General features: G+C 43.2%; 8 protein-coding genes across 14 annotated transcripts; 1 reads left to right on the top strand and 7 right to left on the bottom strand.

Moving 5' to 3' along the window:
- Positions 1-196: 196 nt before the first annotated feature.
- LOC130688471 (uncharacterized) lies at positions 197-1,758 on the bottom strand. Its single transcript, XM_057511456.2, has 8 exons — positions 1,651-1,758; positions 1,444-1,593; positions 1,221-1,376; positions 1,013-1,149; positions 835-929; positions 727-767; positions 486-646; positions 197-425 (listed from the first exon to the last, which is right to left on the bottom strand). Exons 1-8 carry the CDS (start codon positions 1,756-1,758, stop codon positions 218-220), a joined length of 1,056 nt encoding a protein of 351 aa, XP_057367439.1. The 3' UTR covers positions 197-217.
- Positions 1,759-2,145: 387 nt separating this feature from the next.
- Positions 2,146-3,688, bottom strand: LOC130688992 (mitochondrial glycine transporter-like). Of its 2 annotated transcripts, none has more exons than XM_057512014.2 (7): positions 3,589-3,688; positions 3,392-3,516; positions 3,260-3,335; positions 3,004-3,189; positions 2,775-2,945; positions 2,435-2,680; positions 2,146-2,343 (listed from the first exon to the last, which is right to left on the bottom strand). In XM_057512014.2, the coding sequence occupies exons 1-7, from the start codon at positions 3,607-3,609 to the stop codon at positions 2,317-2,319; spliced, it is 852 nt and encodes a 283-aa protein (XP_057367997.1). In that variant the 5' UTR covers positions 3,610-3,688; the 3' UTR covers positions 2,146-2,316. The 2 variants fall into 2 exon arrangements, with proteins under 2 accessions (XP_057367997.1, XP_059352744.1); XM_059496761.1 differs by having other exon boundaries at positions 3,276-3,319.
- A 535-nt stretch (positions 3,689-4,223) lies between these two features.
- On the top strand, positions 4,224-11,177 carry LOC130688586 (uncharacterized). Of its 4 annotated transcripts, none has more exons than XM_057511574.2 (5): positions 4,224-4,295; positions 9,250-9,294; positions 9,420-9,548; positions 9,640-10,148; positions 10,280-11,176. In XM_057511574.2, exons 2-5 carry the CDS (start codon positions 9,250-9,252, stop codon positions 10,296-10,298), a joined length of 702 nt encoding a protein of 233 aa, XP_057367557.2. In that variant the 5' UTR covers positions 4,224-4,295; the 3' UTR covers positions 10,299-11,176. The 4 variants fall into 4 exon arrangements, with proteins under 4 accessions (XP_057367557.2, XP_057367559.1, XP_059352745.1 ...); XM_059496762.1 differs by lacking the exon at positions 4,224-4,295 and adding an exon at positions 4,651-6,712 and having other exon boundaries at positions 10,280-11,177; XM_057511576.2 differs by lacking the exons at positions 9,250-9,294; positions 9,420-9,548; positions 9,640-10,148; positions 10,280-11,176 and adding an exon at positions 7,036-9,052 and having other exon boundaries at positions 4,252-4,295.
- A 191-nt stretch (positions 11,178-11,368) lies between these two features.
- Positions 11,369-12,976, bottom strand: LOC130688597 (lactosylceramide 4-alpha-galactosyltransferase-like). Its single transcript, XM_057511590.2, has 2 exons — positions 12,819-12,976; positions 11,369-12,446 (listed from the first exon to the last, which is right to left on the bottom strand). The coding sequence occupies exons 1-2, from the start codon at positions 12,846-12,848 to the stop codon at positions 11,388-11,390; spliced, it is 1,089 nt and encodes a 362-aa protein (XP_057367573.1). The 5' UTR covers positions 12,849-12,976; the 3' UTR covers positions 11,369-11,387.
- A 2,506-nt stretch (positions 12,977-15,482) lies between these two features.
- On the bottom strand, positions 15,483-16,564 carry LOC130688472 (uncharacterized). The gene has a single exon (XM_057511457.2). The coding sequence runs from the start codon at positions 16,562-16,564 to the stop codon at positions 15,590-15,592; it is 975 nt and encodes a 324-aa protein (XP_057367440.1). The 3' UTR covers positions 15,483-15,589.
- A 1,299-nt stretch (positions 16,565-17,863) lies between these two features.
- Positions 17,864-19,216, bottom strand: LOC130688596 (lactosylceramide 4-alpha-galactosyltransferase-like). The gene is made up of 2 exons (XM_057511589.1): positions 19,084-19,216; positions 17,864-19,015 (listed from the first exon to the last, which is right to left on the bottom strand). Exons 1-2 carry the CDS (start codon positions 19,129-19,131, stop codon positions 17,954-17,956), a joined length of 1,110 nt encoding a protein of 369 aa, XP_057367572.1. The 5' UTR covers positions 19,132-19,216; the 3' UTR covers positions 17,864-17,953.
- Positions 19,217-19,772: 556 nt separating this feature from the next.
- Positions 19,773-20,556, bottom strand: LOC130688602 (uncharacterized). The gene is made up of 2 exons (XM_057511599.2): positions 20,218-20,556; positions 19,773-20,148 (listed from the first exon to the last, which is right to left on the bottom strand). The coding sequence occupies exons 1-2, from the start codon at positions 20,526-20,528 to the stop codon at positions 19,914-19,916; spliced, it is 546 nt and encodes a 181-aa protein (XP_057367582.1). The 5' UTR covers positions 20,529-20,556; the 3' UTR covers positions 19,773-19,913.
- A 1,935-nt stretch (positions 20,557-22,491) lies between these two features.
- On the bottom strand, positions 22,492-24,310 carry LOC130688595 (putative gustatory receptor 2a). 3 transcript variants are annotated; one of them, XM_057511588.2, is made up of 5 exons: positions 23,613-24,310; positions 23,084-23,554; positions 22,958-23,029; positions 22,808-22,897; positions 22,492-22,752 (listed from the first exon to the last, which is right to left on the bottom strand). In XM_057511588.2, the coding sequence occupies exons 1-5, from the start codon at positions 24,027-24,029 to the stop codon at positions 22,684-22,686; spliced, it is 1,119 nt and encodes a 372-aa protein (XP_057367571.1). In that variant the 5' UTR covers positions 24,030-24,310; the 3' UTR covers positions 22,492-22,683. The 3 variants fall into 3 exon arrangements, with proteins under 3 accessions (XP_057367571.1, XP_059352875.1, XP_059352876.1); XM_059496892.1 differs by having other exon boundaries at positions 22,808-23,029; XM_059496893.1 differs by lacking the exon at positions 22,492-22,752 and having other exon boundaries at positions 22,781-23,029.
- Positions 24,311-24,457: the final 147 nt, after the last annotated feature.

The following is a 24,457-nucleotide window of genomic DNA, read 5'->3' as shown; positions in this document are numbered from 1 at the left end:
CCAAACTAAAGTTTTGGCCAGCGAAAACAGTTATTCAAATCGTGCGGCGTGTACGTCGTATTGCATTAGCGTGCACGGTGAACAGCTGTTTCCCGTTAATGACGTGACTCGACAAGATTCCACGTCTATATACGTTACGAGCTCCGGACAGAGTTTAAAAAATATGAACGATCAAAAACGGCTATTTTTTTTTTTTTTTTTTTTTTTTTAAATAAATTTAGAGTAAGGCGAGAAATGCGTACTCGGCTAAACGGCACATGTTGACGTTGCGCTTCATTAAGATGTAACCATTTTGGCCCCATGCCGGACCCCATGAATTGCGAACGATCCAATAGTTGGTGCCGTTGGCCGTGCCATAACCGACGAGCAGGACGCCATGATTGATCGTTCCATCCTTGCACGTCTCGTCGTCAAAAATGCCAGAGCTGCAAAAGTTGGGCATCGTATCGTAAAACAATGTGTTAACTGATTTTGGTTGTAATCACCTGTAGAGGATGAATTTCGAATTGGCCACAATGGAGACGGCGATGGGACCTCTCTGCAGTAGAGCAGAGAGAATTGTTCGCTCGTTACTGTCCAGATAAAAGTACCTGGACAATCTGCCGTCCACTCGCGTAACGCCCGGTTTGAACTGGCACGTTCCAGCCTACACCGCATCCAAGACGAATTAAAGTTTTAACTAGTTTTGTTTTTAAAACATTCATATGTTGACGTCGTAAATCGTACCACTGCCTTGTAAGGATAAGTGGCATTAGCCGTTTGTCCACCTGGAGAAAATACTGTTCATTAAAAAGCGATGTCTAAGGGAATTTGCAACTGTCGAAGACAAGTTACCAACAGCCAAGATGTAGTCCCAAGCCTGTGTGTAGAAGCCACCGTTGCACCCGTAATTGCCATAAGAACTGCTACAATCAATCAGCTGTTGTTCACTATGATAGTAAGCGGGGAACAAAACAAATTAGTATGTTCGAATAGCATTTTGATTAGACAGCACTGGATGGGAATGTGATACCTCAACACTATTGTTCTATTGCCGTTTCTCAAACACGATTGAAATTCGACTGGCGTTGTGGCAATAAACGCCCAACACGCACCGCAAGAAGATTGACTCTTAACCGGTGGCATGCACGGATGTTTGCGTAAATCAAGCTTGCAAATAAACAAAACAAAAAAGAAAGACATTTATTTATTTGATCTTGCTGAATTCGTGTAGACCTTACCGATGATGGGATGGTGATGGTAGACGAGATGATTTGACGTTCACCAACGCCCTTCTTCAAATCGATCGATGTTAATTCTCTGATTCCGAATTTCTTGGCGCTGAATTCACTAGGTATGACGAGACCCAACAGTTTTGCTTTCCACTCGGCGTCACTCTTTTTAGAAGAAAAAATGGATTAATAAAAAAAGAAATCCGATTGACGATGCGAAATGATGTCTTACTTCATCGGCGAACTGATTGTCCACCAAACGGAAGGAAGTCTCGCCAAGTGCACTTGCCCTGTTGTGCCTGTAAATCAATCGTTTCCTGTTTTTCCAGCGTCTAAAGTACGAACACTGAGCTCCTTTGGTGTAGCTCTTCCTGTATCGTTTCTAACATTCAACCGATTGTCAATCACGTGCCATCAAACCAATCAAATCGAAGCTTACCTTGAACCTGGTGAACATAACCATGCTGACGTCGCCATCTTCATCCGTAGCAGCAAGGGCAGTCGTGATAACAAGAGATGAACAGACAAGTAACGTCAACAAGTTCATGGTGATGCTATCGTCTACGCTGCATCTGAACGAAAACAATGGACAATCGCGGCCACGACTTATATAGTTGCAGCTCGAGCGCCGCAAAAGTCTGCAGCAGCATAGCAACGAGCTGTTTCGTAACATCTTCAGGTCGCCTACCCTGTAAGACACATTAATCCCAACAACAGCTCGTAAAAATCAAAATCCCATGAAAAATAAAGTACAAAAGAATACGATGCGCTCGATGGTGGCCAAGCATAGTTTCACCTGATGGGCTTCCCGCTGTATTTAACAACCCCCCCCCATTGCACTGACACCTTCGTTTTATCGATTGAATATGGTCCGTGGAGTCCTGTTACGGCTGGCCGCTTGCCAAATAATCATAAAAAAGCAACACAAGAACATTGTGTAAATCCTCGTTTTCATAAACGGTGTCGAGTTTATTTAGGAAAAAAAATAAACACGGGGGGGAATCTCAATATATTCTTTATACAATCCCGTTTTCTGGTCGTGAAGCAATGTTGGTTATCCGACTGACTAAACAATGAAAGGAAGGAAGGCACAAGGATTTTTTTTCTAGGCCACCTGAAACGATTGCATGACCTGGAACAAACGACAAATAAAAACAAGAGGATCGGTCATCTTCCACGGTCTAGCGCTGCAAAGCACTGTGAGTACGTTTCTTTTTACATACTCTGTCGTAGACCGTCCACGATAAGGCGGAGACGAGCGTTCTGCGGACTAGACGAGGCACCAGACCAGAAAAGAAGCCTCGAACTCCCAGCCGGCGGTAAATAGAAAGAACAGCTTCCCGCGTGCGGTGCTGATAGCGTGACGGGAAAAGCTGCATGGACGTTTTGATGACGTCCGCTGGATGAGTAGCCACGGAGGCGATGATGCCTGCTGCAAGTCCACAACTGAAACTCTTGCCCATGGTCGGCTAACAAACCGGAATTCGCAAGAAAGGCTGATTACTATTAACGGAATCATTTCTCTTCCATTAAGAGTGGGGTGAATGGATAAGGTTAGCTTACTCCCGATGGATGATGTTGCTTGAGCAGGGTATAGACTGCGTAGTAAACAGCCGAAAATGGAACATCCCTCGCCAGTGTTGCTCCGAGGCCCGTCATTAAGCCTCGGCTCCCTTCCAGGCGATATATGGAAGAGAACGCTTCCGTTACAGTCCTGTACCTGTATTGCCCACTCTGCGCAAACGAAGCAACGTAAGATCCACGCTAGAATGTGTTTAACGATGAAAACTACCTCAAACCGGGTTTTGATCACAGTGAAAGGCATCAATACAACTCCAGCTATGCACCGAGCAGAAGCTCCTGCAGCCAAAGCTTGCAAGGGACCTAACGTCTGTTGTTCTTCTGACAAAATGGCACTTTTCATGACTTCCAATGAGGTAAAATATAAAGCTACACCAGGTACACATCTCCACAATGACTGATTAATGAGAGAAAAATAAAAATTATTCAATTTAGTGCAGACATTGTGTGTATTTAGAATATAATACTGGGACTAATCCAGACCATAGCGTTTTGGGTCCTTCCTTCTGGATAATGTGACTGAATATCTGCAACATACCCTTCCTTTAAGAAACATATTATTTATCAAAACGAATATAGGCATGCTTCAGAGATGAAACCTGTGTACGGTGCTGACAGCAGCATTTTCTTGCAATCGAGTTTTGACTACGTCAAAAGGTTGAAACAGGACTGTGGAACAACCACCTGAGGACGCACCGGCTATAAATGCTCCCAAAAATGACACCTGTAATTATAAAAACAGTATAATTAACACAACTAGTTTAAACTGAATCAGAAACAGTAAAAATTTACTAACATTTCGCTTATTGCTATGCATTTCGTTTCATCATCGTTTAGATAAACATACGCTTCGAGTCGTCTGCTATTGTTGATAGTCGACAGCATTCGCTGCTCTTGCTAGAATCATGGCTTCCGCGTCTTCTTCTAGTGCGAAGCTACTTTATGGGGATTCAAAAGCAAGAATTAATCAGAGAGTCAGATACACAATCGATGGAATCGGTTCACTTTCTAGGAATCTCGTCCGATCGTCAAAATCGTCTGAAACCCTAATGCAAGCTGCAAAAATCACTAGTCAACAAGAACACGTACTCGAATCAGCTGATCTGGTATAAATCTTCATGAGATTTAATATTGTATCAGGAGATTAATTGACTATTGTAATATAAAATTCAGAGTTTGAGGAAGATGCAAGTCCTTGTGACACATCTAGGTTATCAGCTAGAATCCATCGAGAACAATGCCAAAGCTTTTGCCAACGTCAAAGAGCAATTCCAAGGACTTCAAGATTGATTTGCAATCTCATTAGACAATTACAACATAGTAAGGATTTTATATAAATCCTTTAATGGGTTTTGACATTTCTCAAAAGATATATCTTGAAATCCCTGTGTTGATGCAAAAAATAAATAAAATTTTTTCTTATTTTATTAGTTTGCATCGTAGTCAACCAGTATAACTCTTTCACCCTCACCATACAGCCTTGTTGAACTTCCCAGCTAAAAGGTAAAAGTCAAACTTTTGCATATCCAAATCATAGTATTAGTTCTTCCTTGAGTAGGTAAAATGTCTTTTCGATGTGTCGATTTGATAGCGTTTCGTTAAAATTAAATTTCGTTCTATGATCCGTACAATAGTATTGAAGGGGAAAATACCAGTTGTTAGACAATTTGATCGTAATCCTATCGTCCCAGAATCAATTTCTTTGAATTGATTAATAGTAATTCCCTTGGAGATAGATGACGTGACTTAAGATGTGTCATCAACGATAGTCACAACGTCATTGAAATGGAATTTTATGTTCCCTTCTTCGAATTTGCTCGTTATTTCTTTTTTCTATCGTTAAATGTTAATGGCACAGATCAGGGTACGCAGGATCGGGGTCAACGGGGACGTTGTCGTTTTACAACTAGCGAATACCAAATGAAATTGAATGAATCGGCACACGAACTGCATAGGAAAAACCAAAGGATAATACAATGTGACAAATTTCAAATTCGAAAATCGTATTTTTTGCTTGGAGTGTGTTGATTGCTGTCAAAATCGGGTCGATTGTTATTCTCCAGACTTTGATCGCAAAACTAAAAAAAAACAAAACACGTGTTTAAGTAACGAATCCCGATTGAGGAGTGTCTCGGGAGATGCATCTTCATTTACCTCATCCTTGGTAAACCTGTTCAAGTTGTTTCGTGAATTAAAGCTGCTCACCGCGAATGCCGTATCCCTCATAAATAGCCGTTTCTCTTCTTCGTCATTAATCCTGCAGTAGTCACGCTGTTCGTATAATAATGCTTGTAGCCTAGCCAAAGAGGACGTGGTTGTTGGCATCCGCATGCCAAGTGCGGATGGCAGAGCCCACGCTCATGGGACGGAAGCTTCCAACCGTGCATGTGCACCGGATCCGAGCTACATTTTTTTATTCATTTTCGTTTGAAGTTACCTCAATTTGTATCTTTTGACACGTCCCAAACGTTCTTTCTCATCCAACGCTGTGTAACGAGCGATTGAAAAATTCAAACTAATCTACCTGAAATTCAGTTAAATGTAAGTTGCTAATAACCGAGCAAAAATTATTATGGGCTTCTTATCGAACTAACTTGACGTTGATCATTTCTACCGCCTAATCGTTGCATCGGTAACGCTTTCTTTACGTCAAACAGTCAGCTCCGGTTCCATTTTTCTTGTTAGGGCATTTTCAGGTTAATCTCTAACTTGGCACGCGAATCGTGCATTCATTTGACGTCAAGATCAATATGAAAAATAGGTCGTCTCTTTTTTCTTCCCCCAGACTGATATGCCGCTGCATTTTCATACAACAAATACTGATTCTAGATAAATAGTGGGCCATTTTTTTTGTTTTTGCTTTTGCACCTGCAACACATTCGTTAGAATTGGACACAAGGGCGAAAACTTGTTATCTGCCCCATCCAATTGTTTGTGATGATACAATTATCAACCGTGCATTATTTCTCATTCATCGTTTGATTCAATCAGGCCAATGTGTATGTTTAATGTACGATATGTGTATGGAACGGGGCTTCGAACACACAGAGAGGAAAACCCTTATGGAAACGTATCTTATAGACCCCCTGCAGTTCCGTCCCAGGTCCCGGGGATCAATAAATGATGCTCTAGATTCCCCTTCTCCTTTCCTACCCACGTCCCCCCCCCCCTTCCTATAAACTAGATACTTTCAGTACATTCAGTGTCAAGCCAAGCGAGGAAAGTGTTCTACTACACCAACAGAAAGAGAGGGGAGGAGGAAATGAAAACATTTTTCTTTTTTTCCTTACAAAAACAAACAAACGCGTTCATCCCATTTTTGCTTGCGAATTTCGTTTTTTATCCATGCTCGAAACATTTTAATCGCCTTTCGAATTAGCCGATTTCGCTTGTCAATATTGACCCTCTCTCTCTCTCTCTCCAGTGATTGGCACAGCGCGTTCGTCGTGTGTGCGGCTGTATTTGACGTAAACAGTGTCGACTAGCACCGAGTCGATTAACTGTTGGGACTTGTGCGCAGAACTCCGGTCCAACATGGCCGCGGCTCCTGGCTCGCATTGAAGGGCGACGCGTGTATCGTTCGCGTTTGGCTCACGCGCTTGTGTCTAGACTCTTGTTTCTTTTCCTTTTTCCGCTCTCGCCCACTGCGAACGCTATCCCATAGTCAAAGGCAGTAGGGAACAAGGATCGGCCAGTACGACAAAGGCCACCGGTGAATAACATCGGGCCCCAAAATTTTGTTTTCCTATGTCTTTCTTTGACTGCCAACTCGCAAAGTTTTTCAAGATCGTTGGAAAAGAAAAAAACAAACAAACAAACAAAAGGATTGACGGTGTGATCGTGTGCTGGTGGTGAATAAAAAGACATAATTTTTTTTTTTTTTGCGCAGTTCGTCGGTGGAATATTAGTAAATTAACAAGGTAGATGGAAGTTAACGTTATTTTCACTTTGTAATCGAAAAAAAAAGACGTGGCATATAGAGAGCGATTATTATTTAATAATTCTTTTCTTTTTTTTTTTTTTCAATTTCTGTTTGGACATGGATGAGTTTTTCTTTTCCTCTTTGTTTTGCAACTTGTAGAAGATAAAAAAAAAAAAAAAGAAAGAAAGAAAAAAAGGGCCAATCATTTCTGTTTCCCTCCTATCGATCCGCGCAACGGTTGCCCTCTGGAGTGTGTCGACTTCCATTGGTGGGGCGTGTCATATTATTTCTTTCTGTTGTTGTTGTTGTTGTTGTATATAGGGGATCAGCCGCGGACAAGTGCTCGAGTACAACACACACAAGTTTCAAGAAGAACGCGCGTTATTTTAAAAAAAAAAAATCAAAACAACAACAACATACCAAATCAAATGAAGGAAATTTAAACCAAAAAGAAAGTGGAAGATTTCTGTGTAACAAGTGACCCTCGTCAAGTGTGAGACCGCGCCCTCCTCCTCCCCAATCAGGGTCCCCCCGCACAATCCCCCTTAAAAGAAAGGCAATTTGTTTTTTTTGTTTTTTTTGAATTCCCCCCCAAAAAAATTTCAAAACAAAAAAGAAACGAGAGAAGGAAACGCAATGAAAGCGGTGCAATCAGCAATGGCGATTCGACGCCAGCGTCGAAGGCGTGACGAAGCGCTGAGGGCAAAGACGCGTCGCGCTAGTCACCAATCGGACCATTTGATGTTGTCGGATAGCGGCGACGCTGGCAGTTTGATGAGCTTAGACGGTGCGCACCACCGTTCGACGTCGCATCGCCATCGGCAAATGATGGGCGGCATCACGACCTTTCACGTAGGCGTCGTTTTCTTTATCATGGGCCTGATGTTGCTCATTAGCGGCCTCGTTCCAGGCTACGCCAACCGTCAGCACCAGTACTGGGAGGAAGGAGGAGGCACGACGTCCGTGTCCAACAGCCAGACCAACAATCGCAACGGTCCTCTGCTCTTGGTCACCGGCTCCTTCTTGATCTTGGTCGGCGTAGCTTTGGTCGTCGCTAATCGCATCGCCACGCGCAGGGAGGACGAACTGTTTTCGCGCTACATCAGCCGCAAATTAGCGCCGGCCAGGATGACTCATCAGCCCGTGTCTTCGCTCCTTCCGGCTGCTTCGGCCCACCAGCAACAGCAGCACACCAGTCACAAGTCGAACGGTAAAAAGGAACAGACGGAAGAGGACCGGGTGTTGAGCGAGGAGGAGCACGCCGTTCAATCGCCCGGTCAGCTCGAATCCATAACTGAAGAGGCTGAAATCGGATCGGAAAGAGCGTCCAAAGATCAGCTGTTTTGGACGAGCGATGTGGCACCTGTTCACCATCACCATCATCATCATCATCACCACACGAAGTCGGTGCATCAAGACAAATGCGACCAGCATTCGCATCCGCACGACAATCACCACGGTTCATCAACCGGTTGATGGATTCCGCTACAACTTTCGATCGAAACTTCTTTCAATACCTATACACTAAACTATTTCTTATGAAAAAAAACAAAAAAAAAACAACAATCTTTTACGTATATCATTCCGGAACGGACTTTTTCTATATCTACTTGCTGCTTTTTCTAATTATTAATTGCGAAAAAAAACAAAAAACAAAACAAACAAACAAACCTTATTTTGGGGGCAACAATTGGGCCAGCAAATCACGCCATTTTTTCGTGTATAAAAAAAAACAAACAGCACATTTCTAATCGATCTCTATATTAATGGGTGACGTTTGTGTTATCGTTTAGAATTTTTCCTTTTTAACTCTGCTTACCTGTTTGCCTTTGTCAATGATTTTGGTTGATCGTAGGCGCATTTTGGTTCGTTAGAAAAACCAAAAAAAAAATCCCGCATCCCAATCATTTTGTATTTCACGTCTAGTTCATGCGGCTTAGTTGTTTTCGTTTTTATTTTTTTTATTTATTTATTATTTTTTTTAATATGAATGCATCAAATTAGAAACAGACAGTTCAAACTGTTTATCGCAGCGCAATCTCGCCTTCCGACACATTCACACCAGGCCAACTATTCAAACTGTTGTTCTCAAAATCCCATTCTTTTTTTCTAAAACGTCAGAGCTCAAAGAAAACTTCATTTTGATTTCTAATTACTCTCCGAAGCACACACACACACACACTCACACACACACACACAAACAAGGAAAAAAGAAAAAAAAGATCAAACCGCAACAGTTTTTGAATTGCCAATTTTTTATTTTTTTTTTCTATTCTTCCTCCTTTCTTCTATGCTGTAGATTCGTAACATTCAATACAATTCAAACTCATCCCACTGACCTGATTCTAGTTACACACGTTACACCTTTTATCGATTAAACAGTACTAAACTTGTTTTTTTTTTCACATTAACATTAACATGACATAACGAGTCTAAAGAAAAGAAATTGATAAAAAGAAAGCAAGAAAAAAAATGGAAAAGGGGAAAAAAACTGAGATGTAAAAGAGAATTGATGTTTCTGCCAAACAAAATTAGATGATTGGAGCAATGCCGGCTGTGGCCGTTCGGCACGAACGACAGGTACTATTTTTGCACTTTGATTTGTTTTTCAATACAGTTACGTGCTTTAACTTGACGATAATGACAGACCCATGTTTGATATTTTTGTTGGAATGGATGTGCTCGTCGCACAACCCGATCTATAGAAGCAGAACAGACAACAGGGAGCCGCATTCGGTGGGACGGGGCGCGACACGCTCTTCAGCAACGGCGTATCCACCCACCACGTCCGCCGTTCATCTCGACCTGTCCGACCGAATCATCTGCCTCTCGGAGTAAATTACACAATGACAATTCGGCCCTTTTATTTCATTTTAAAAATTCAAAAACATGTTTTTCTTCTCGATTCGATGAAACATCAAAAAGAAACGCCAGCGAATGTGCAGCTCTTCGTCGTCCGTTTCCAGCATCATGACGCCGAGCTACCTGTCGCCAGTGCCGCTTTCGACGTCGTCGACGTGCGCCACGCCCGTTTTCACGACGAGCGTGACGCCGAGACAAGTCAGGGAGCCGCTGACGGCCGAAGAGATGGTCACCGACTATTGCTGCTACGGCAAGGCGTGGCAATTCCCGTTGCTGCACGTCATCGTCATCTCGCTCATCCTCGCCATCACGCTGATGATCGTCGGCCTGGTGCAGCTCAAACCCAACGCCGACTCGGAGGCCAAGAAGTACCTCTTCCTCGGCTCGGCCGCCGTCTGCTTCTTGGTCGGCTTCGTCTCGCTGGCCGTGCGCGCCCTAAGGCGCTACCACTTCCGCAAATGCGGCACGCAGTCCAGGCGCATCCTGCGCGACGAGTCGGGCTACAGCTTCTGCCAGCTGGAGGATGCCGATGGCGATACGCCCGTCGATTCCATAGCTCTTCTTCAACAAAGGTTCTAAAATTCATTCCATTTTTTTTTCTTTCCACAATAGTATTAACACACACACACACACACACACGCGCGTACATGAAATGAATTTTGACGAGCTTATTGATTCATTTCTATTTTTATTATTCTTGAAGGGGGTTCGCCACTCCGTGAAAAATAAAAACAAATCTTCCATCCAGTGTTGAATCTCTGTCAACAGAGCCTTCCCACGCATGTCTTCGGCTGACACATTCCTTTTCATTTTTGAAACCTCGAACTTGTTGGAGTTGCGAACCCCAATCTCATTCCTTTTTCTTTTTCATTTTTTTTTTTTTTTTTTTGGTTTAAACAAAAAAATGAATTACTCCATTGAAAAAAAAAGAATAATACTATAATCCGTCAATAATGATGCAATCGGCATGTGTAATGAAAGTGCCGATCTTCCCAAGTGTATCCTATTTGTATTCTCGGAAGGTTCTTTCATCTTGACTGTCATTATTTTGAATTCCAGCATTTATTTTGAAATTTAAAAGGCCCCCCCTTTTTTTTGGTCCATGGGCGGACTTTTTTATATTTCGCCGGAAAAGAAAAAGGAAGGGGTGATTCATCGAGTTGCGTCAAATTGAAATTATTATGTAAAGTCATCTTTCTCACTTACGTAAGCTGCTTATGTCCGTTTTATCAATGGCTTAGTTATTTAACCAAAGGTAGAATATCATTTGATTTCATTGCGCGTTGCTTAAACTCGTAAAAAAAAGACATAGAACTTTGTTACGTAAAAAAAAAATGATCGTACACGTAAAATAAACAAAATAATGAATTGGTAGCGGTGCCAAAACGTTTTGCTAACGTCAGAGAACAATTCCCAGGACATGATTAATACAGGAACTCTGAATGTGATTGTTTTTTTTCCACTTCAAACAAAAAAAGATAATAATTATGAAATACTTAATTAGCAAGTGATTTTCTTTTTTTTTTTTTTTACAATACTATCAAATCTCTTTCTTAAGGTTTAACAAAATGCTCATTTTCCATTCTCATTTGATATATATACAATTATTCGTGTTCTTGTAACAATAAAAACTACCATTTCTCTTCTCTTTGTGCACTCTACTTTCACTACGTTTAAATCTATCGCTACGTTGTTGGGGTGGCACTTGTTTATTACGGTTACCAACTCAAACAAAACAGCCAAATTGGGTTATGCAGTTTTTTCTAAACGATTTGCATTCAAAAATGTGCCACTTAAACAATGACGAAAGGTCAGGCTAAGTAGTCAGCTGCACCAAGGGCGATCGTGTGCGGACAATGTTCGCGGGCCAGAGCGGCGTACAGTTGATTCGAATGCACTTTGAGATGTTCACCTTTCGATTTGCCACTCCAGCAATGGACGGCGTAACTCGAATTCTTCAGCCGGCCGAGCCTCTCGTCCGTCGCGTCGCTAAACAGCAGTTCCCATTCCGTGTTGGAGATGGGCGCGAAGTAGTCGTGAGGCAGGAGACGGACGTCCGTGCAATTGTTCGAATCGGGCTGGCCGCGTTTGACGGCGCACGTGCGGCTCATGACGGTGCTGACCATCGATGGCCCGTGCCACATGTACTCGTTGGCGTCGTAATACTTGACTAGTCGTTGAATCATCTCGCCGATGAGCCGGTGGCCGCGTTCCAGGTGCAAAACCGAGTTGGTCACCAGCTTCATGTCGGCCGTTTCGAACAGTAAGAAGTTCCACAACAGCTCCTCGTCCAGCCGTTTGATGGTGACGTAATCCAAGTCCATGTACATGCCACCTCCCTTGAGCAGAGTCAGCACGCGAACGTAGTCCGACAGGTGAACGATCTTGTGGATACTGGCCCGCCATTCGCCTTCGTTGTACCAACGTTCCAGCGGCGTGCTGGCGAAATAGGATTTCATATCCATCACGACGATGGTCACGTTGGCGTAATGTTGCAGCACTTCCAGCCAAGGGCTGGAGTATTCCAGTCGATCGGCCGTCATGAAGACTTGGACGGGCCGATCGGGATTGTGTTTGGCGGCCGATTCGACCGCGCACGTTTGCCTCAAACTCAGATCGCTGCGGCCGCTCGTCTCGTGAAAGAAGATCCTGCGATTGGAATCGCTTCGTTCCGTTTCACCTCCGGCCGACCACTTGATGATGTTGATCTTCAGTCCGAGATTGCGTGCGCGAAGCTGTTCGTCGTGGCCGTTTTGAGTGAGCCACAACGTCACGTAAAGGAAGGCCGTCAGCGTGAAAACAGTCACGACTTTCTTGACGTTCCGATGTCGCCAAAGGCAAGAAACGTACGCGAATCCTTGCCATCCAAACTAACGAATTGGTTTGCCAACATTAAAAGGTAAATGTCTAATTACTAAAAAAGGGGAATATCTCATCTACATCTTAAAGTTTCACATTTAAATGACATAAGGAAGAAGAGAAGTCATTCAATTTGCATTTTGATTGTTATATTAGCGATACATCGGCATCAAAGTTAGGCTAACAATCGTCAAGTAAAGCCACACATTTGTGGGCCAACTTGAACCTAACAGATTTTGAGCTGCCCCCATGTTTTCACCGTTGTCCTACAATTGCAGGTATTGAACAACACAAAAAGTCTTGTTAACAAACTAAATAATCCCATTGCCGTTTTGAAAATTTTTCTAAACAAAAAAATCGTTCGTCTTTTTTTTTTGCTTTACCTGTAAATTGTAAATTGCGCAACGTCCCATTTCCTTTCTCCACTGCCAGCTGAGTTTGGATTTCAGTTAGTTGCCGGACACGGACATCGTTGCAGCTGACGTCCACTAGGTAAACTGAAACTTACGTGGCATGTGCAACTAACAACGTCACGTCCGCACACGGGAGCACTTGAACTAGTGATGGATCCCCAGAGTAAAAAGTTCAAACTGCTGTTTTTTGAGTCCAAGTTTTTTTGTTTGGCATCCCCACAACCAACGGCAATGCCGACAGGTATGAACAGTATTCAATTACCATACCTGTCTCAAAAACTTTAAGCTGATGGATTCTTTAATGTACTTGCGTAGATTGTTCATTCGCCCAACAAATTGTACATCGAGTTGAAATGCTGTAACTCAACTAACGGTAAGACTCGCATTTTCAAGGGGAAAGGTGTTTGTTGTTATGGAAATTCAAGTGTATACCTGTACGACATCGCTGTCAGTCTATGCAAAGGTGGGGAGAGCTTTTTCGACGTGGGAGGTGGGGCGAGAAAAATTTGTTTTGCTGCGTACAACTGTCTCGCTTGACTTCCTGTCAATCATGTTGTTGTCGTTTCTCGTTTTACCGAAGCCTTTTTAAACAACGTCCTCGGGCCGATTGCGGATGCACCTGCGCAGGCAGGCGCGTCCCATTCGAATTTTTCGTTTGTTTTACATTTGTGAATTTGCTGACCATTTCATGCTTGATGCGTGTTTGACATTGATCTCTATTCGCATTCGCGGATAGATAACAATCGATATCGAGCAACTCATTACCATTCAAATTATCTAAAGTTATGCGAAGACCAATAGGGTAGTGTATTAAAATGCAGCAAGAAGTAATGTCAATGTGTCATATAGGCGAATATTTTTGGCATTGCATTGGTCCAGGCCACACGTAATTTGTCATAGCGTAATGTTCGTATAAAATAAAAGAAGCCGGTTTTCATCCCGCCCACCAAATTCGACCCCCGTTCAGCGTGTCGGAAAGCCAACGTCATTACCTGTCTTGTCAATTGTTTAAAAGGGATAGCATAGAAGACTTATCTGCGTCACAGTCAAACAGCTCTCGTGAACCAAACTGCTTGCGCAGCATATCAATCAAATCTGATTTAGTCCAGGGCCCTCCCTTATCGTTCCGTTTTTTGAATTCGGTTACGATTTCTTTTAAAAAGTCTTTTCTTAATTCACCGCCGTGCTGAAAAAGTCCCGAAAAGAATTCCCACCCTGGATTTTCGTTTTTACTGTTAATGTCGTGAATCATTGCAATGCCGATCCCGATAGGCAGCGAATCGTAGTCGTGACTGCGATTGACGAACGGTCTCTGCAAACGACGGGCCACTTCGAAATCGTAAAGCAACATGAAGAAATTCATTTCTTCGGCCATTTTCTTTTTGATTTCATCTTCCTCGCTGTCGTTGATATCGCCGTCCGTGATTTGCTTTCCTGTTCGTCGGGCATCTTTCACAATCGAATCAATTTTTTTGGCGTCCAGTTGCTTGAAACAATTGAATTCTTCGACCTTGCAGTGCGGTTCTCCGTAAGGTTTGCCCGCATCGCGCTGCATTGTTAAAAATGCATTGCCCGGTTGGTTTTTCGTCGGCACCAACAGCAATGAAAATTCGATATCTTCTAATTTGAAATTGATAGTCGTTTTGCCGTTTTGCCCAGTCAGCATCTTGTTACCTTCATCCTTTTGCTCGTCCAGCAGTCTAAGTCGTTGCGTAATGTCGCGAATCACTAGAATGCGATAGAGACTTGGCAGTCCGCTTAAGTCGATCGGCGTTGGGTTTGTCCATTTCAAATTGTGTTGTCCGTTGTCTTGGATCGAACTGACGAAGATGACAGACGGATTTTGCTTGAGAAACGTTGAAAGTGACGAGTCTCCATCATCCCTCCACTGGGAATCTGTCCACTGGAAGAAATTCTCGTGAACCAAATCTTCCGGTTCATCTTCGTTAGCGCCTTGTTCGGCGGGAGTCAACACAATCGAAATACTTTGGCTTTCCAAAAGTATCAGTTGCTCCAGTTCTTCCTTTTCCATCGTTTTGAGTTAATATGCTAGAGGCGGTCGATACTTTCAATCAAGTCTGCTTACCAAATACCTCACCTGTTTTCAATAGGAAAACGAAACAGCAAGGTGTTCTGGAGGACAAGATGATTCCAACGTGTTCAGTGGAAGAAGGACGAGACGTTTACTGATCGCATTCCGACGCAATTAGTTGCGTGTGGGGAATTTCGTGTTAGACTTTTGCAATTTGCGTTAGTCGCGCTAATGTAAATTCTTCCTGTCGTGCTATCGCTTCCGGGAAATCGCACGTGATCTCATCGTCCCTTTCGCGCGTTTAAACAAGATAAGCCGCTTCAAGTAGTGACGAATTTTTTGCTTTGTTTGGGTCTCTTTTAAATCCACTGGACGTATCCGGACAAGGACATTCAAGTTAAACATTCAAGTTATCTAAAGTTATCCAAAATTCAAAAAACAAAGACCAATTGGGTAGTGTATTAAAATGTAGCAAAACATACGGTCATTGTGTCATGCAGGCGAACAGTTTTCACCTTACAATTGGTTCAATCCACACGTGATATGTCACAGTTCGTATAGAACGAAAGAATCTCGTTTGCATCCCACACGCTAAATCCAGCTCCCGTTAAACGTTAACGTCAGAAAGTTAATGTCATTACCTGTCTTGTCAATTGTTTAAAAGAGATGGAATAGAGAGAAACGTACATTTATCAGTCGTGCCTGTCTCTCAGCGAAACATTTTTCGTGAACCAAACTGCTCGCGCAGTATGTTGATCAAATCCAATTCAGTCCAGCATCTTCTCTGCTCGTTCCATCCTTTGAATGCCATTACAATGTCATCTAAAACGCGTTTTCTTGATTCACCATTGCCCAGAAAAAGCCCCGAAAAGAATATCCACCTTTGATTTACTGTTCTACTGTTGATGCGGTGAATCATTGCAATCCCGATCCCGATGGGCAGCGAATCGAAGACGTGACTGTAATGGACGAAAGGTCTCTGCAAACGACGGGCCACTTCGAAATCGTAAAGCAACATGAAGAAATTCATTTCTTCGGCCATTTTCTTTTTGATTTCATCTTCCTCGCTGTTGTTGATATCCCTGTCCGTGATTTGCTTTCCCGTTCGTCGGGCATTGCTCACGACGGAATCAATTTCTTTGGCGTCCAGTTTTTCGAAACAATTGAATTCCTCGACCTCGCCATGCCGTTCTCCGTAAGGTTCGCCTGCATTGCGTTGCATTGTTAACAATGCATTGCCCGGTTGGTTGTTCGTCGGCACCAACAGCAATGAAAATTCGATATCTTCTAATTTGAAATTGATAGTCGTTTCGCCGCTCCCAGTCAGCATCTTGTTATCTTCATCGTTTTGCTCGTCCAGCAGTCTAAGTCGTTGCGTAATGTCACGAATCACTAGAATGCGATAAAGACCTGGCAGCCCGCTTAAATCAATCGGCATTGGGTTTGTCCATACCAAATGCACTCTACTGTCGTATGGGCGCGAACTGACGAACGTGACGGATGTATTTTGCTTGAGAAAGTTTGAAAAGGGCGCTTGTCCATCATCCGTCGCCCATTGAAAAAAACTCTCGTGAACCACTTCTTCGTTAACGTTTTGATGGAGGGGAGATAACTCAATCGTAACATCTTTGAAAATGATTCGGCTTTCCATAAGCATCTGGCAATCCAGTTCTTCGTTTTCCATCGTTTTGGGTTAGCGTGCTAGAGGCCATTAATACTTTCAATCAAGTCTGGAGTTTCACAAGTGGAAATAAATAGCACAAGGGAGACAGACAGGGGAAAAAAAGGGATGATTCATCTTCACGTCTGTTTACAGGACATTTGTTGAATTCTTAGCACAATTGTTCAGGACTTACCAATACCACCTCACCTGTTTCAATAGAAAAACGAAACAGCAAGGTCTTCTGGAGAACAAGATGATTCCAAGGTGTTCAATGGACGAAGGACAAGACGTTTGCCGATCGCATTCCGACGCAATGACTCGCGTGTTGGGAGCTCCGTTTAGACTGTTGCATTTTGCGTTTGCTCAGTCCCGCTAATGTCCAATCTTCCTGTCGTGCTACCGTGCCCGGGACTGATACCGCCAGATAAGACGCTTAATTCACAACGATTTCTTGTTTTGTTCGAACGTGTCTGGACAAGAAACTGAACGCGAATACTCGTACCCTCGGCGCGTGAACGGGCAAAACGCTGTGTCAGTCACGAATGGACGCAGCGTCCTAACGTTGTCTTTTCTCTAATTCTTTTCCGAGTTGCCATTTTACGGTACTTTATTAATCACTTTATTGTTGAGGATGTGACGGTGCATCTTCTTTGATTGAAAATTTATATCATTGTCTTTTCTTTAACGTAAGAAACGGTCACGGTAATCCCGCTCGGTCATATCTCCGTGAATCAATTGTTCCACTTCCTGTATTACTACCATATTCAATGTGATGGGCTATTGAGATTCATTTATCGATGGGCAAAGGCAAACGGGGGCACAGCGTATTCAAAATTTATGCAACTTAAAACAAGGTGCAGTACAGCTAAATTGTTTAAATGCCCAGCCCCTCTTTACACAAACGAAAGTCCCAGTTTTTGTTTAATTGCCTTACATTCGATGTTTGATCGTTACCTTTTGTGTCAAAGCCCTTAAACATTTCAAAAATTTGTGTTTTATGCTAAAAGTAATGCCATCAAAGCTGTAAGCCAAACGAAACTTTTGACCCAACTAAACTATTGTTCAAGCTCGTGCATTTTTGAACGCGTGCAAGTTAGCCACGTCAGCGCTAAATATGAACGCAAACTACTTTTACCTTTTTGCTAGCGTTATGAATACAAGAACTTGGACAAAAGTTCTTTTAAAAACTTTTATCTTTAATAAATTAGCAAAGCGTCGCCATCCGGACAATCAGTGCGTCCCTCAAAAGCCCAACTTGTTATCGGAATAACGTTCACCGCACTTGATTCGGTCAACGTGATTGCGTGTTTTAGCATTAACTGTTGCGTGTAGCGGCCCGTGTATTCTACCATCACTACAACTGCAAACAATAAAAGGAAATCAAATTCAATTGTCTTTTGTTCCTGGACGTCATGCGGGAAAGTCGGCCGCTCTGGCCACCGTGATGGGACAGTGTTCACGCGCCAGGACGGCGTAGATCTGATTGGATTTCAGGTCGAGTGGATGGTTCACTGACTTGCCACCCCAACAATGCACGCCGTAACTCCCGTTCTTGACGACGGCCATGTTGCCTTCGGTCGCGTCGCTGAACAGGAATTCCCACTCCGTGTTGGAGATGGGCGCGAAGTAGTTGTGTGGCAGAAGACGGACGTCCGTGCAATTGTTCGAATCGGGCTGGCCGCGTTTCACGCCGCAGTTCTTGCTCATGATGTTGCTGATCATCGACGGCCCGTGCCACATGTAATCGTCCACGTCGTAATACTTGACTAGACGATGAATCATTTCGTTGATGAGTCGGTGGCCACGTTCCAGGTGCAAAACCGAATTCGACAGCAGCTTCATTTCGGCCGTTTCGATCAGGAAAAAGTTCCACAATTGCTTATCGTCCAGCGGTTTGATCGTGACGAAATCGAGGTCCATGTACATGCCACCTCCCTTGAGCAGCGTCAGCACGCGGATGTAGTCCGACAGGTGGACGATGTTGTAGATGCTCTCCCTCCACTCGCCGTCGTTGTACCAATGTTCCAGCGGCGTGTTGGCAAAGTACCCTTTCGGATCGACCAGGACGACGTTCATGTTCGGATACGTTTGCAAAATTTCTAGCCACGGGCTGGAATAATCGAGTCGGTCGGCCGTCATGAACACTTGGATGGGCCGGTCGGGATTGTGTCTAGCGGCCGATTCGACTGTGCACGTTTGTCTCAAACCCAAATCGCTTCGTCCGCTCGTCTCGTGAAAAAAGATCCTGCGATTGGAATCGCCTCGCTCCGTTTCGCCACCCGGGATCCATTTATGGATGCGAATCTTCAATCCCAATTCACGCGCGTACGCCTGCTCGTCACGGCCGCTGTTGCCGAAGAGCAACACGAAAAAGATTAAAACTAAAACGATGACGATCAAGACGTTCTTGAGCTTCCAGTCGCTGCAAATTCCGTAATGTCTTGCAATATCTTCAAAGACCAATTGGACATCCTACATTTCAATGGTTAATTATTGCGTATATACGTTCGAAATTTCAAAGTCTTTATTTAGTTACTTACGTTCCAATTGTTGAACGCTCGTTTAAGGCCTTTGTTCGTCTTGCTCATTTTGCTGACTGCGATTCGAATAGAGACATAAATAACGTAAATGATCCTTATAGCTAGATCCTTGGCAGAAGCATGGCTAACTAACACCGACGAGCTGCGCACGCTGAAGCAAACTGAGAACTTACGTGGCATTGCCCCGGACTCGAAAGGAACCCCATTTTAATTTGATGTCTAATCAAAATCGAATTTTTTTCAATTGCCTGCAAGGAAAACACATCAAAGTTGATCAAGTCCATCAAGGTCGGATGCCAATGGCCGTTTTCACATTAACGAACAGTCAGACGTGACGTTGATGGATGACCGTTGACTGCTAGTACCGCCCCATCTACCTGGTGTCTTGCTGTTTTATTTTCACCTGGTCGAGTTGCACGACGAGAGCCGCGAGGAATCATCCTAGTTCCAATAGATGCCGGACGTTTTGCTTCCAGCCAATAAAATTCATAAGTGAAATTGCTTTTGGAAGCAAAGATCATTTCTTTGGTGAGTTACTGTTACTTCATTTTTAATTTCAAAGTAAAACATGAGAAGAAACTCTTTTCTTGTCCTTTGTTATCTATTTGTATTTGTTTCCCCCCCCCCCCCCCTTCCGGATTGTAGGCACCTTTTTTACAGCCATTTTCATCCCGGAAGTGCCTTAGTCCCGCACGAATAAAACAGTAACACGAAACAGCGCATTGCAAATGCTTTCTCTTTAAAAGAAAAACCCAAAAATTTAGTCATACTATTTGAGTAAACTCGAGACAAACAAGGGAAAGGAAGAAGACGGCTTTACAATGAGATGTTTATTTTCCGAAATTGCCGCAGAGTGGCCATCCGGTTGTGCTGCTACAAAAGGCGGTGAGGCTCGTCGTCGTCGTCGTTGTCGTGTAACTCGTGACAGTCGACTGGGCGAAAGACAACAGGAAGCGGACAGGTCCTCCGGCTGGCGCCGCAAAACCGGATTCGATGACCAAAGGAACTGTCGCCGAAGATTTGTCGGCCGGAACAACTTCCGCAACTGGATCAGCTGAGGAGGACCTTCACAGACAATGCCCAGGTCACAACGTTCAATCTTAAAAATTTAAACAGCAATAATTATTTACTTACTTTTTCTCGGAAGGCAGGAAGATGGTGCCGTCCTTGTTCTCCACTTGCTCGTCGTTGTAAAACAGCCCACGTCGTTGGCGGCCCACGGCAGACTGGACTTCGTCGTAGAAAAGGCCACGACGACGGCGGCCGATGGTGCACGTAGTCAGGGCAGCGGTTGAGGTGGTACAGGTAGTGCTAGTCGAAACAGTTGATGTTGTTGTGGTTGTTGCAACCCACAAGAACCGCATCGGTTCGTTTGTAAGCTCAACTGCCGACGTGGCATAAACAGAATGAACGATGGCCATCAAACAAACGATTCCCCAACGCATCTTTATATTTGAAGGGTTATAACTAGCGAAGGATGGGACAACACAACGTTGGCCGTGCGATTCACTTGTTGCGATCGTTTAAAGCTGGCTATTTATAGCAAATTTGCATCTAAGGTTGTCATCGTTACCTCACCCTTTGGCTTTATTCAGGAACTAATTTAGAGTATGCAGATGGGCTATTTTTTTTTTCCATTTGTGAATGTTTCACATCCTTGTCGTATTTATTTATCTTGAGCGTCTTGATTGACCACTGCAATCTTGGAAGCAAACATGCGACAGGTTCACCTTCCTCTTTACCTGTACGTTTAGAGTTGATTTCAAGTTCTGGTCATCTTCAGATACGTAGCAAGAAGCTGCAGGGTAACCCCACCGAGTGGTTAAAAATATTTCGTATCGCCCAGAAGGTGGAATCGAACCACTCTGACGCTAATCAGCTACAGGTAACTTCTTTTGTGCTCATTGAAGCCTGCACCCCGGACCACCGAAGATCATCTAGGCACTAGATGTCAGTGCATGTTACGCTTTATATACCATTTGAAAAAAAGTAAATTTAACGTCTACAAAGTTTAAAAGTCTGTTCACGTCGTAGGAATTAAAAACAGAGGAAATATTTCCAAATTTATCTTTTGTTGCATTAGTTTCTAGCTCAAGGAATAAAGTTCATGTATTGGAAATGCAAGCTGAGCCACACTAGTCGAGTAGAAACGTGTTTTGTACGAATTTCACTGCTTTTCGCCGGACTAGCGCCTTGCATTTCCTGTCCTTTCCGAATTTTTGGGTTGCCAAATGCTCAAAGTCCGCCAAAGATTTTTATTATCCATTCTTATCAGCGTTAAAAACAAAGTGAAACTTCACATGACTTGAAATTTCATGAAACTGTTTCGCAATGTATGCAATTGGATCGCGTTCTGTACAATCTTGTATCGCTGAGTGATGCAATCACGCGCGGGAATTTTCAAATACCTCTTGTTTAATTTCCCGTTTTCGGCACATTTCTCTTTTTGTTTTATTGCATTTCCGTACTGCGTCTTTGAGAGTCATGTGTCTTAGGAAGGACTTGTACCTCTGATTCGCTGCGGTCTCGTCCTGATGTCATTCCGTCTTCGATCCCGTGGTTCTTGTGACGCAGTGTGACGCATACGGGACGGCGCGTGCCAGGAATGAAATAGCAAATCGATAGTTTACTTGGCCTCGACAACTGGCTACACCAACAGGAATATACGAACATGTAAGTCATAATTTCCTTGATCAGCTGCGATCTAATGAAACATTTATTTGCTAATCTTAATTTATGCGTGAAAAAGGACCAGTTATGGCGGGAGTGCGAACGAGCCCTACTACAAGGCTGTACAACACAATCGGCTGTTTCACGACGCATCGGTAAAATCAAACACGAAACAAGAATTTGATTGGATCAACAAGTGGCAGACGAAAACAAAAGTATTGACACGTCGCCAAACTGTTTGCTGACCGTGAAAAAACCGAGAGAACCGCAAGATAACGTGGCGAGTTAGCCAGCCAAAAGTTTTCAAGTTGAACAATGCGGAAAGAAGCAAACAAACCGACCACAGCAGGACGAGAAACGGTCGGTCAATGACAACGTTTGCGACATTTCATTTGTCACATTTACAGATGGCATCCGGGAATAGTTTACGGACAGAGAGAAGACAAGCATCACGGCTCTGCACAATCCATTACACGGACGGATGATGATAGTAGACCTAACGAGTCATCGGTCGAATTTGCTGATTTTCCAAACGTAACAAACACAACTGTTTGCACAACTGATAACCAATGGTTCGTAATCCTTCCCCTATCAAGAAATTGACGCAATAAGCCTATTATATGTATAGCCATCCAACTCACATAATAATATTAAATCAATAAGTCTTATAGCTTTTCATTTCAATGAGTTATTTATATTACATTCATGCATTCTTTTTTTCTTTCTAGATAGCATAAAAGACATCGAAGTAATTGAAAGGTCATGATAACATTGGGTGTGGCTTCCGTTTTGCGCGACATTTGGTCCCCCTCTTCAGTTCCGCCATGCTTCGACATGGATTCTTGTGCAAATAATTGTCTCTTTGAATTAGAGCTAATGCCAGAAAAAAAACAAAAAAACAAACAAATTCTCTTTGACAGCCATGTAAATTCAAGTCGACTTCTCGGATGATTGGAACTGCCAGAGGATTATGACGTACGTCATCGTGGTGCCAATCAACTAAATGTAACATTCAAATTGAAAAAATTTAACAAAAGATGTATTCTATCGATACCTTAGGAAATAATCGAGGAGTGATTTCAAATAATCCTGCAGCCGTCAACTCGACATTGGATTGCGATACGTCCCATCTTAAAAATTCCAACTGAAATTGCAAAGGAAACAATCCAATATTAATTTGCCTAGAAATGCAGTTAATCCAGACCTCTTCCTGATGACTAGAGTTGTTCCGGTCAGCGGTTTCAATCCGTCCAAGGGCGAGCTGTATCTTTTCATGCTAATTCAGAATAACTGTGACACCGAGCCCCACCACATTCAACGTATTGATTACCTGAATTTTAATGGTATGTGGGATGTATGTGATTGCCACAAGATTGATGATGTGCTGGATTAGCAGAACGAGGTCGCGAATGTAGAGCCAAGGCACGGCAATCCAGTCGTAGTGCTGGAACTCGACGGCAGCCACGAAGCTGACCATAACGACGCTGGCCATCATGTAGGTAATCAAGATAAGGATGACGCTACCGAAACACTGATTAATGTCATCAATCAGCTGGCAGATTTGACGATAGCGCTTCTTCACCGCTTTCAAACATATCAATTCCAGATGCCCTCGTTTTTCGTCGAGTTCTTCGAGAATCAGGTGCAGCAAATCCGAAGCGATCCATCCGCACAAACAGAAAAGGATCATTCCACTGACCGGGTAAATTTTCGAAGCACACGAGAAAAATTCTACAAATTGTTGGTACAGTGGTAATCCCATGATGTCGAGAGGCACGACGAGTACAATCATTATCACCTCCTTTATCATATTAAATACATTTTAAAATCAATTGAGATTGGAATTGCACAAAACTTACTGGAATGAAAAGAAGGGTAATCAGGAAGGATCTGTTCAGAATTTTGCTGTTGAGCTGTTCTTCAACGTCTTGTAGGGTAGCCCAGAGTTTCTTCCAACGATGGCGAGTTTGACACAAGAGCATCGAGTGCACTCCGATGACCAGGATCATGAAATTGAGGTTGTCGATGTAGAGGATTTGGGCAAAGACGTAGGACGTGATGGAACGATCCTGTTGTTTTGGGCGTTCTGGCTCGACCAGCATCAGCGTCATTGAGGCAATATTGGAAGCCAAGGTTAAGCTGAACATCAAACTATCGTAAATGCCGCAAAACTGACGACGATTTTCCGTCAGAGAAATGCCCAAAAGTTTCATCCAAATAAAGATGGACTGGAACCGTGTATCTAGATGGCAGTTTGGTAGGTCTGAACTTGTCATCGTGCTGGCCTTTAGTGACGCGTTATGAATTAGTGCACACCTTTTCAGTTGAATAGTGTTGGCTACGAAAAAGGTTTCATCATGGCAATGCGCCTGGCCTATTTGCCACCCAAATGTCAATACAGTTCTTCAGAAATGCCAGAATAATTAAATTAATGGTGCAAACAACTTCAAGGGTTTTTTCAACATTAGAATCGATCATCTTTGACTTAGAAGTTATGCATACTAATAAGTAAAATTGCCTAAGGTATTATGGAGATATAATAGCACGAAATAGCAATTATTTTACGAGAAAAATGTGATCAATCGAACTACATGAAATAGTATCTTCTGCATTTCCTTTTAAGAAAACCAGCGCCATCTTTTTCCAATAACAGCTGTTAAATTTACCGTTAGATGACTCTGACGCGCCTAAGGGAGTGAAGGCC

The sequence above is a fragment of the Daphnia carinata genome, chromosome 9 (assembly GCF_022539665.2).
Source record: "Daphnia carinata strain CSIRO-1 chromosome 9, CSIRO_AGI_Dcar_HiC_V3, whole genome shotgun sequence".
NCBI lineage: Eukaryota > Metazoa > Arthropoda > Branchiopoda > Diplostraca > Daphniidae > Daphnia > Daphnia carinata.
The sequence above is the reverse complement of the archived record's forward strand: the minus strand, read 5'-3'. Positions and strand labels throughout refer to the sequence as shown.

Bases quoted from the DNA above. Each gene is read 5' to 3' on its own strand.
- LOC130688471 (XM_057511456.2), bottom strand. From the start codon at position 1,758: ATGAACTTGTTGACGTTACTTGTCTGTTCATCTCTTGTTATCACGACT. The intron at 1,377-1,443 runs GTAAGACATCAT...TCTTCTAAAAAG, and splicing joins ACAATCAGTTCGCCGATGAA to AGTGACGCCGAGTGGAAAGC. The intron at 1,150-1,220 runs GTAAGGTCTACA...TTTATTTGCAAG, and splicing joins CCATCACCATCCCATCATCG to CTTGATTTACGCAAACATCC.
- LOC130688992 (XM_057512014.2), bottom strand. From the start codon at position 3,609: ATGCATAGCAATAAGCGAAAT. The intron at 2,946-3,003 runs GTAGTTTTCATC...TCGTTTGCGCAG, and splicing joins TGATCAAAACCCGGTTTGAG to AGTGGGCAATACAGGTACAG. The intron at 2,681-2,774 runs GTAAGCTAACCT...CCGGTTTGTTAG, and splicing joins AGCAACATCATCCATCGGGA to CCGACCATGGGCAAGAGTTT.
- LOC130688586 (XM_057511576.2), top strand. From the start codon at position 7,351: ATGAAAGCGGTGCAATCAGCAATGGCGATTCGACGCCAGCGTCGAAGG.
- LOC130688597 (XM_057511590.2), bottom strand. From the start codon at position 12,848: ATGGGACGTTGCGCAATTTACAATTTACAG. The intron at 12,447-12,818 runs GTAAAGCAAAAA...CCAATTCGTTAG, and splicing joins GCGCAATTTACAATTTACAG to TTTGGATGGCAAGGATTCGC.
- LOC130688472 (XM_057511457.2), bottom strand. From the start codon at position 16,564: ATGGAAAACGAAGAACTGGATTGCCAGATGCTTATGGAAAGCCGAATC.
- LOC130688596 (XM_057511589.1), bottom strand. From the start codon at position 19,131: ATGAGCAAGACGAACAAAGGCCTTAAACGAGCGTTCAACAATTGGAAC. The intron at 19,016-19,083 runs GTAAGTAACTAA...ATTGAAATGTAG, and splicing joins GAGCGTTCAACAATTGGAAC to GATGTCCAATTGGTCTTTGA.
- LOC130688602 (XM_057511599.2), bottom strand. From the start codon at position 20,528: ATGCGTTGGGGAATCGTTTGTTTGATGGCCATCGTTCATTCTGTTTAT. The intron at 20,149-20,217 runs GTAAGTAAATAA...TTGTCTGTGAAG, and splicing joins TTCCTGCCTTCCGAGAAAAA to GTCCTCCTCAGCTGATCCAG.
- LOC130688595 (XM_059496892.1), bottom strand. From the start codon at position 24,029: ATGACAAGTTCAGACCTACCAAACTGCCATCTAGATACACGGTTCCAG. The intron at 23,555-23,612 runs GTAAGTTTTGTG...AATATGATAAAG, and splicing joins TTACCCTTCTTTTCATTCCA to GAGGTGATAATGATTGTACT. The intron at 23,030-23,083 runs GTAATCAATACG...ATTCTGAATTAG, and splicing joins CACATACCATTAAAATTCAG to CATGAAAAGATACAGCTCGC.